This window comes from Panicum virgatum, chromosome 8N, assembly GCF_016808335.1.
Source record: "Panicum virgatum strain AP13 chromosome 8N, P.virgatum_v5, whole genome shotgun sequence".
In the NCBI taxonomy this organism is placed as follows: domain Eukaryota; kingdom Viridiplantae; phylum Streptophyta; class Magnoliopsida; order Poales; family Poaceae; genus Panicum; species Panicum virgatum.
The window spans coordinates 49,593,671-49,604,626 of NC_053152.1; the positions used below are offsets into that span (position 1 = coordinate 49,593,671).

A 10,956-nucleotide genomic window follows, 5' to 3' on the forward strand; every position below is an offset into this window, starting at 1 on the left:
TTTTTAGCGTCAAGTTCTTTTTGTCACTTGAAGTAGCTGCTTGTGTTAGTTATGATCTCCGATCGGTCAGGAAGACCGATTCCTCCACCTCCTCACGTGCCCTGATCGGAGGCACGCCAGCGTTCGTTGGCTGCATTGTAATGATTGTGGCCCAAGAAGCCCTAGAAATACATTTTCAGAGGTGGCTCAACTGCTACAATAGCTTTGCTTCCTTTGTAGGAGCGTGTTACATTTTAACCCATGTCTGAAAAAATTCTACAAATCATTTTTGTAGTAGTGTGCGATGTTATGTCTCAGAGATTGATTTATTTTTTTCCTTTGCATTCAGTTGGGTAGAATTGTTCTACTTTAGCGAGACACAAATCATGTTTGTACATTATCGGGTAAACTTAATGCAAGTGACATGATGGATAGGAAGAAATATCCCTATATATATAAGACAAGATAATGAGGATATAATGACAGTAGATGTGCTGACTCCATAAAAGTGAACTTAATCCTAACCTTTAGTTTATGAAATCTAAGAAGATTGATCAGAATGCTCTTTTTTCTCATGTAAATGCGAGCGTTTGAGGTAATTTTCTTTGATTGATGTGCCTTTTAGTATAGATATATGTAACGTAATGCTGTCGAGTAAACTTTTACATGCTCTTAATATCCATCTGAATACTTATTTTAATACATTACTTGTCATTTTTGTAAAAAGTTTGAGTACATGAATTCTAGAAGATGGAAAATATTTTTAGCATGGGGATAGTAATAATAAACTGGAAAAAGTTTATTTTAAACCCTCAAACTATCACAGAAATTCGATTTTCAACCTTCAACTATAAAACCGGATGATGGAGGCGCCAATTGTCAAAACCAGACAAATTTGGCCCTTTTGATGTTTTTTATTATATAAAAATTGAAAATATTCAAGTTTATAAATAATAACTGATTCATTTTAAATAATAACGGAACATGTGCATACCAATATTTTCTAAAAATGTAACCAGGTACTCTACTCGTCACTACCTGTAAATTATTCGGATCCATTTATTTCATATTCCTAATATTTATGCCTATTATTTTTAAATAAGTAATATTCATTTGGAGCAACAATAGTTAGATTATATTTTTAGAAAAATTTTGGTATTAGATTCATTGTTATCTGATTTAAAATGAATTAGTTTTACTTTTTTTTAGATTTAACTAGGATTTTTTATTTCTTAAAAAAAAACTACAAAACCAGCCAAAAGGCCAAACTTGTTCGATTTCGATAGTTTGATGGCCCTCGTTATTCGGTTTAATAATTGAAGATTGAAAATTGACTTTTATGATAGTTGGAGGGTGTAAATTGACATGGATAATCATTTGACACTAGCTTGTTCCTTGCAGAAGGATGACATTGCAGTAGATGTTTTCTTCCTTACTATCGATGGAAAAAGCTTGAGGAAAAGAATAGAGGATATAGAAAATATTTTCAATGACTTGAAAAACTCACCTCTGCTGAGTCAGCAATGCAGCAGCAGCAGCGAAATTCCAGCCAAGAGTACTAGCGAAAAGAGCAGCAGACAGGAGCAGATTGTCGACTCGCACATAATGATATTACAGAAGGTATTCGGTAGAGACAAGGAGCGTAAGGATATATCTAGAAAGCTTCGCGAGGGACCAGATGGTTATGGACTAAGCTCCAATAGTAGTAGACCTTACTCGGTGATTGGTATACATGGCATTACAGGGTCCGGGAAGAGTACCTTGGCGCAATATGTTTGTGAGTATGAGAAGAAGGCTCAAGACAAGCATTTTGATCTTATCATGTTCAGTCATGTGTCTACAACTTTCAGAGTGGATAAGATATTCCGTGATATTCTAGAGCAGATAACGAAAGTCCGGCCCTCCGATACTGAACGCCTTCAAAACATACAAAAAGAGGTGAAGGAAAAACTGCAAGGCAAACGTTTCTTGTTAGTACTGGATGATCTCTGGGTCAATAATGACAAGCAGATGGAACAGGATATTCTACTTGATGCCCTTGATGTTGGGCAGAGTGGAAGCAGAATCCTGGTGACGGCTCAAAGACAAGATGCGGCTGCAGCTCTAGGATGTGCTCAGGAGCAAATTCCAATACCTGATCTGGAAGAGGAGGAGTACTTATCGTTGTTCATGCATCATGCACGATCAGGTGCAATCGGTAATGATACAGAATATGAAAGGATTGGAATCAAGATTGCGAACAAGCTACGCCGCTCACCCATTTCTGCAGTAACAGTAGGAAAGCAGCTTCGGAGGAATACAAGGATCGGTTTCTGGGAAGCAACAGCGAACGATGTCGTGCTGAATGAGACCATGGGAGCTCTGTGGTGGAGCTATCAGCAGCTTGGTGCTGACACCAGGCGATGCTTTGCATACTGCAGCACTTTCCCCAGAGGATACAAGTTAAAACGAGATGAGCTGGTTCGCATCTGGATAGCACAGGGGTTTGTAAACGCCAATAGCGATGAAAAAGGGGAATTGGAAGATGTAGGCAATCACTACTTTGATGAGTTACTGACATTCTCATTTCTGATGCAAGTGCAACGAAAATTCACAACTCATGACCTGCTACACGAGTTGGCTGAGAGGGTTGCCGGAAGTGATTTCCATAGAATTGATTTGAATGGCTCACCAAAAGATATTCCAGCAGGGGTTCGCCATGTTTTCATCGGGGCCAACAATGGAGCAAAGGTTGTCGTGGAGAAAAATCTGGACTTCAGAAATTTACGCACCCTGATCATTAAGGAGCGCTATACAGGTACAGATAGAACGACGCAACCCATGGATGACTTAGAAGAAGTCTTTCATTGGTTGTTCATGAGGCTGAAGGAACTGCGGGTGCTGATCGTTAAACTCAATCATGGGCCGAAAGTGGTGTCGGTCCCAGCATCTATTGATCAGATGAAGCATCTGCGTTATCTTGGCCTTCGTTTTCCCGGTGACAAGTTGATTTTGCCAAGCACATTTAGCAAGCTTTACCATATGCAGACCATATTTGTCAAACGTGATTCCTCTTACATGCGGGTATCTTGTCCTGAAGATATGGCTAATCTCATACATTTGCGGCACGTCACTGCTTGGATGCCTTTCCCCAACGTTCACAGGCTGACGTCACTCCAAACGCTGACACACTTTGATGTAAAGGAGGAACAAGGGTACGAGTTGAAGCAGCTGAAGCACCTAAACAAGCTTCGGGGCGCTCTGCGGATATGGGGTCTTGAGATTGTGGGAAGCAAAGAGGAAGCTCTCGAAGCTCAGCTAGCCTGCAAGCAGCGACTCACAAAACTGGTGCTGCGGTTCAGTAATGATACCTGCAACCCAGACGTCACAGCAGAGGTGCTTGAGGGCCTTTGCCCCCCGAAGGATCTTGTGGATCTCACTATCCAGTTCTACAAGGGTTCAAGGTATCCTAGCTGGATGTTGAGTCGGCAGCACCCAGACGCCCCAAAGCACCTGCAAAAACTTAGGCTCGCTTTTAATTCCATCCGATTAGCATCTATTCCTGAAGATAGCGAGCTCTTCACGCATCTGCGTGAGCTCCGCATTTCTCATTGTGACTGGGACCGCTTGCCGGGAAATATGGAGCATCTGGTGTCACTCCAGAATTTGATTATTCGTGGATGCGATGAGATGAAGCTCCTTCCGACGCTGCCCCAGTCTCTTCGGATGATTCAAATCAGTTACAGCGACGTGCTCCGTACAACCTGTAAAGAAGAGGGACACCAAAATTGGCAAAAGATCCAGCACATTCCAGAGAAGAATTTTTTTATAAGGAAGCTGAGCTCAGGCGGTAATGCTCTTGGGCACCTTCCCTTTCTAATACTACGAAGATGCATATATGTAGGTAGAGCTGAAAGTTGGGCCGTGCCGGGCCGGCACGGCACGGACCCATCGTGCTTCGGGCTGAACCGTGCCGGGCCGATAAAGCACGGAATTTTACCGGGCCGTGCCGTGCTGGGCCTAAGACCTGAAACCACGGCCCAGCACGGCCCAAAAGCACGTCGGGCCACCTTCGGGCCGTGCCAGCCCAAGCACGGCCCACAGATCATGAATACCACCATTTGAAAGGTTTTTTTTCCACAATGGCAAAAATTACAAGAAATTAACACTAGTGATCCTCCAGATCTGCAGCTGCCGGGCCGGCCCAGGCACGGCCCAGGACACCGTGCCGTGCCGGGCGGCACGATGGGCCGAAATCTCAGGCACGGCCCAGCCCGCCCTTCGTGCCGTGCTAGCACGGCCCAGTTGTTTTCGTGCTGGGCCGGGCTTCGTGCCCAGGTTTTCGGGCCGTGCTCGTGCCAGCCCATTAAGCACGGCCCAGATTTACAGCTCTATATGTAGGAGTATCCAATTGTAATGAGGCCTTGACTGACCCTTGTTACGTTCGTGATTCCATCTGTGAAGCAGAGCACACATCGGGAGACGAGTCCGTGTCGGGAACGCTCGGCCGGCCAGTATAACGGTCCAGATCACACACCAAAGTGCAGTCCGCATGGCGTGTGTGGTGTGTCCCGGCCCTTGACTGTGGGTTTCTGCTTTGCTTCCTTCGTTCCTTCCTGCCTGTGTGCGCTTACTTATTCTAGTTTGTTTACTGCATTCCGTGAGCGAATCTTTTGATTGAATAATCAAGCGAACATCTGTATTTGTCCTCTGCATTGGTGTTTGCAAGAGAAACTCTGTATGTTTTTTTGTGTGAAAAATGGGGGATTGCATTGGTAGCAGCCTGCACGAACGCGGAGATTCTTAAATAACCACCCCTTGTATCCTGCAGGATGCGCATCATCCATATGGATGGCCTCTGCTTCTTGATGAGCTTTTTGGCCATTGAGCTCCGTCCAACCCTGCGCACCCCTTTTCTGCAGAGTTTCTGAATTTCGGTGCTTGCTTGTCGTCAGGCTCTGCAACTCTTGTGTCTTGCTTATTAATTACTAGTATTTTTTCTTTGAGAATTTAATTACCAGTATTTTTTTCTTTGAGAATTTAATTACTAGTATTTCGGACGTCGATGCAAGCAGGCCCGTCCAGGCTCATGCTGGCTTATCACAAATTGCTTGGTACGTTTGCTGGTCATCACGTGCATGGGCCGCCTCAACAACAACCAAAAAAGGCTGACGTGTAACAGTCAAGAATATAATTTTTTTTATCCACAAGCAATGTTCAGAGCAGAGCCTTGGCAAAATACGGTTGGTTTCCAGGACAACAATTTTTCCTTCCTTATTCAGCCCCCGCGTCACCCCCCGCGCGGGCAACACGGGCGGCACCTTCGGCGGCGCCGCCACCCCCCCTCCTCCCTCCCCCCACCGTCGCGCCGCCGCCGGAGCCAGCCGCGGGAAGCTCGTGTGGCTCGCAAGGACGGCGGCGGGGCTGCCGCCCCCCTTTCCTCCCAACGGGCGCGGCCGCCATGGATGACGAAGGGAGCTTCTTCGAGACGGGCGTCGCAGGCGCCGGTGAGGCCGGATCCGGTGGCCCAGGTGGTGGATCTGCGGCCGGCGCAGATGCGGTGGCTATACTCGCGCGGCCCGGTGGCCGGCGGCGGCTAGGTCGGGCGGTTGCGACGGGCAGGCTTCTCTGGCGGTAGCTGGGCCGCGGCGGCGCTGCGACAGATGCGGCGGCGCTACTCGCGCAGCCGGCGCGTGGGCGGCGCTCCCGGGCATGGCGCGGGAGCGGGATGAGGCCAGGGGCGTCCGCAGCTCTACTCGCGCGGCCGGCGCGTGGGCGGCGCTCCCAGACATGGCGCGGGAGCGGGTTCTGCGGCCGGCGTAGTTGCAGCGGCTCTACACGCGCGGCCCGGTGGCCGGCGGCGGTTAGGTCAGGCGGCTGCCCGTGCTGGCGGTTTCTGCCTGGCCGGGAGGAGGTGCGGTGGTGCGGCGTGCCTGGAGGAGGTGCGGTGGTGCGGTGTGGCGCAGGCGCGTTGCCGGGTCGCGAGGACGGCGGAGGGAGATGGAGCTTCGGCAGCAGGCTTTATGGAGCTGTGATAGTGGCGTCCCTCGGTTGGGGCGGCCGCAGTGATGGTGCCGGCTTGAGGCGACGAACGCATGCAGTGGGGTGCCGGCACTCCGGGCGAAAGCCCTCGCCAGATTCATTCTGGTGAAATGGCGGTGGCTCCTCCGGGCGTCGCTCTCCCTGTTGAGGGCGTCATTTTGGAGTTGCAACCCTTCTACACGAGGTCTCTGGGTGAAAACCCGGTCCAGCACCTGGATGAGCGACGGCGGCGCCTGTGGGCGTCGTGACCTCCTTGGAGGCGTCGTCTCTAGAGACACCGTTCGGCGACTTGGCCGGCCTGCTGCTCGCGATTTTCTTTGGTCGGTGGTGACAAATCTGTCGGAGGGCGTGCGGAGAAGGGGGTTGCCTACCTCATGCCAAGACGCCTGCTCTTCTGTTGGTGGCCGGGGGTCATCACTCGGCTGTTGTTCGCCTGCTTGCAGCGTTCCGCGGCGCTTGGAGCTGCGTGGCAGTCTCTAGTGCGGTGCGGGACTGCGTTTGAAGGACGGCGCTAGCGGCAACGACAATCAGTGACGACTTGGCCTGCAGCGGATTGCGGCGGGGTGTTCAGCACGGCTGAACCCTTCCGGTGCGGTACAATGTCGGAAAACGGCGCGGGTGACATCTTCGGTCTTCTGGCTCGAGGGCGGCGTCTTCGTGCGAGGGGGAAAGCAACGTGATGATTTCGAACCACGGAGGTGGTCTGGCGGCTTGGTTCAGTTCCGGGGGGGGGCAGGGCACCTCTTCTTGCTGCCTCGACGGCAATATTTGAAACGAGTACGGAGCGTGGTGCCGTGTGGCGAGTTGGAGGTCCCCGCACACGAGAGAGGCGTGCTGAGTGGCGGGTTATAGGTCCCCGCGCATGCGAGAGTGGCGTCCAATGGCGGAAGTGGCGAGGCCCCCGCGCGTTTGGGTTGCTCCGGACTTGGTGTTTTTCATGCCGTTGAGCGGTCGGTTTGGGTGCAGCAGCACTGCGGCATTGGGTCCTGCACGGCAGTGGCCTCCTGGTGTGGTGGTGTCTGCCGCTTCTGCTCCTCTATCAACGCTGGAACACTTCAGTTGTTTCGATAGCCGCAAGAGTGCGATGGTAGGTGTAAGCTGCGGTTGTGCCTTTTCTCCTCTGTCGTCGTTGTGATTAGAGTTTGGCCATGTTGATGTCCCAATCCAACCGGCCAGTGAGTTTAGTTGAGCGGTAAACCGTGATGACGTCACAATCCAACCGGGCGAGTTTGTTATTTTTTTTCTTTTTGTTTCCTGCCTATGGCCTTCTAAGGTCGTAGTTTTGTATTTTTTTCTACTATATTAATAGAAACGCACTCGTCGAGTGCTGTTCGTTAAAAAAACAATTCTTGCCATCTGATTCAGTGCCCAGAACGCCTTACAGGCTCGCACAGCTACTGTGCATCATAGATAAAAACACTGAATTTTACAGCGCGCTATACTACCAGTATGCACCATCATAGATAACAACCTACTGTACCAGCAGTCATTTGACCATTTCAGACTGCTAGTGAGCCGGACACAAGAGAAAAAATATCCTAATAGTATACCATTTGAAGCCACTGCATAATCATGAAGAGAATTAGGGCAGGCCCTGATGCATTACCATGAACCCTCCCAAGGTCCCCATATACGTTGATCATCCAATTTACTCCCGTGGATGGCGGCGCCGCACGCCGCGCCATCCTCCCAGCCCCTGGCGGCGCTCGCAAGCCGTGACGAGGCTGGGAGCGCGAACCCGGCAAAGGGCATGCCACGCTCCCGCATGCCCCGCAGCAGGGCGTAGACCGTGGAGTCCAGACCGCAGTGCGCGCAGCCGGAGAGGGCGGCGGTCTATCAGAAGGAAGCCGCACTACTACAAAACAGGCTACAAAACAGGTTTTTATTTAAGGTCATTTGTCCCGACTGTTTTTGAGTCCGGAACAATAGGTGGCTTTTATTCCGGGTCCGACGGCTAGCCGGGCCAGCGGGGGACAGTGGTCTTTTGTCCCTGTTGGAGGTATCAATCGGGACAAAAGGTCCCCATTTTGTCCCGGTTGGTGGCTCCACCCAGGACAAAAGGTCCAACTTTTTTGTCCCGGTTGGTAACACCAATCTAGACTAAAGGGTGACTCTTTTGTCCCGATTGGTGGCACCAGCGCGAACAAAAAGACCCTTTTGTCCCGGTTAGTATTACCAACCCGAACAAAAGGCTTCTCCATGTGACAGTTCAAAAGGAAGTTATTTTATACTGAGTCACATGTACTACTTAGCTGAGTTGGTAAGAAAACCATACACTAGACAAGAGGTCTTGAGATCGAATCCTGCGGGGTGCAAAAAAAAATTTTAGCGTGTGGGATATTTAGTCCCGATTCTACCACCTGGAACAAAAGCCTCCATCTTTTTGTTCCGGAAGGCGAATTTCGGTTCCAAAACTGAGATAAATGATCCTTTGGAACCGAAACAAAAGTCCGGATTTGTAGTAGTGCCGTCCGGTCCGGCATGTCATCGAACAGCTGGAGGGCGGCGACGGGGAGGAGCGCTGGCAAAGTAGAAGGCGAGGAGGGTGTTGCGGTGGAACGCGCTGAGCAGGAGGGCGAGGCCGTGGACGGCACGTGCAAGGAGCGGGTGGTCGGCAAGGACGGAGAAGCTGGCGCACGGGAACGCGTTGACGCCAGGGCGCGGGTGAGAGGATGAGGCGGAGGCGGTGGGCCTGTGGCTGTGGTTGGAGGCTAAAAGAATTTGGTCCCTCAAGGCCCATCCGAATTCGGGTAGCTTGTTTAAAAAGCTATATATCGTGATCCATCTTAGCCCAATTTGAATGGGCTGGGCATTCCGTTCTGTTGGCCTGCTTACGCTGATTCCTCCTGAGGCAAGAGAGAATTTCTTGGCTGAAGAGAATTTTGAAGTGTTCTCGCCGTGACTATGCATCGCATATGCTACCATTCCCCAACCTATATCTATCGCCTCAAGAAAAATTACCTTAATTCGGCTCAACACGGCGGACCAACAGCTTCTCCTCCTCCTTCCTCGTGTTACAACTAGTTTTGGATGGCATCCTCATGTTACAACTTGTCTTGTAAAGTGTGTGTACAAATGTGTCAGTAATTGTTTTGCATCTCCACCCTATGTAATGTTTGTGTGGCCTTATTTACCTCTTTAAATTGCTTACTTTATAACCCCAAATCATGTTAGCATTTACCTCTTATAAGTCATGGCATCTCATAAGTATATGCATTCATGGCATCTTTTCTAATTCATCCATTTGTCTACTTTTCTTAGAGAATGATGTTCCGGAGTGTCGCGGTTGCGGAGTACCAAGGCAGGCACCTATGTATCTCAAACCTTTTGAATCTTAATTTGCTAATATAAATTATTGCTTGTGCATGGGCTTAACCCTACCTATTTCATGTGTTATGTGTAGAATCCATTTGGCATGTTTTCCCTTATAGCTCTAGAATAACTTATACTAGGTAAAGTATGTATGTTTAGACTTCTCGAATTAATTGCTTAGCCATGCTTAGCTTACGGTAGAAGTCGAGAGATGGCAATGTCACCATCACTCACGAGCAATATGGTGTTTGCCTATATATAATTGAGTAGATAAGAAAGATTAAAATATGAGTAAGGTAAGAATAATGGATCGAGACTTGAGCAAATGTGGTAGGGACATGTTGGGAGTGGAATCCAAGTGGCTTAGAGTTGTTTGAGTTGGTTAAGGACTGTCTCTTTGGATGTTGGTTTCTTGAGCACTTTTCCGTACAAACCACATGCTTTATAATGGGATGGTAAGCTCAGTACCATACGCGCACCCTTCACTGAGTGGATTCGGCGCGGTTTGTGATGTAGTGTAGTCGGCAGTTCCGTTGCGCCTGTCCATCTCGGCCGTTCCTCTCAGCATTGGGGACGAGTGTGTGAACGGTTGACACATGAATCATTGCTTACGGACTGGCGGGTAGAATGGCCTATGGTCTCATGTCGTGTTGGAAAAGTTGTACACCCCTGCAGGGTATTAATCTATTGCAATAGTCGCGCTCTTGGCCATTGAGCACGCTCTCTGAGGTTCGCTCCAATGAGAGTCTTGTGATGGAGTTCATGGAAGATTGAGCTCATGATTACATGATCACTTTACTTATGCAATTGTATTGGTGTTTGATATAGAAATATTAGATGCCACGTCTTTTGCTTATTCACTTGACAACTATGCTCGTATTTTTATATATCAATGTTAAAACTTGACTAGCCTCCTGCATCCACCAACTATATAGTATTATGGATAAGTCTTGCAAGTACGAAATGTACTTACGACGTTGCCGTTAAGTTGTTTTGCAGGTTTCCTTATTAGGAGTGATGACCAAGTTCATCCCGCCGGATCCGGCAAAGTGGATGGACCGTGGAATTCGCTAAAAGATTATGCAAGTGGTGTCTTGGGCATGGACATCATTATTGTTACTTAATACTCTCTAAATATCCATTGTGTTTAGGCTCTGAACTTAAGAAAAACATGGTAGGTTATCCATCTAGACCTAGGATACATCTTAGTTTGTAAAGAACCTTTAAATGCTGAAATTCCACATATTTAGTTGATTACGTTATAGTTAATTTCCTGAGTTTTTTAATATAATTAAGACTTGTAATCCAAAGTTTAAAATTTTGCTCTCATATGTATCATGTGATGGTTGCTATGGCGTGAACAAACGGTATGCGAGTTGATCCTGAGCGTTGCTCAAGGCGCATAACACAGACTGCGGGATTATTTTGCTTAAGCTGGATTGATCAATGGATGATGACCCGGTTTAGTCGAGATAATTTGGGCGGTTCCTCACACTACACCTCAAACTCGATCCGTATACAAACACTGAACGAGCCAATGGCGCTATAAATCTGGCCACATTTTTTTAATTTCCATTAAAAAGTATTTTTTTCACGAAAACATCCAATCTAATCACTTATTCTTCCAATCATCCAAATCTATCC

The 10,956-nt window shown here is 48.5% G+C and overlaps 1 protein-coding gene across 6 annotated transcripts in view; it reads left to right on the plus strand.

The window, feature by feature from the left end:
* LOC120685603 (putative disease resistance protein RGA3) overlaps positions 1–4,698 on the plus strand; it is a 39,637-nt gene extending 34,939 nt beyond the window's left edge. For 3 of the 6 annotated variants that reach the window (XM_039967623.1, XM_039967624.1, XM_039967620.1), the window contains exons 3-4: positions 1,381–3,862; positions 4,360–4,698. In XM_039967623.1, the coding sequence (XP_039823557.1) occupies positions 1,381–3,862; positions 4,360–4,478 (2,601 nt within the window). In that variant the 3' untranslated portion in view covers positions 4,479–4,698. The remainder of the gene's footprint in view (positions 1–1,380; positions 3,863–4,359) is intronic. The other 3 variants (XM_039967622.1, XM_039967625.1, XM_039967626.1) reach the window with 3 other exon arrangements.
* The last annotated feature ends 6,258 nt before the right edge of the window (positions 4,699–10,956 follow it).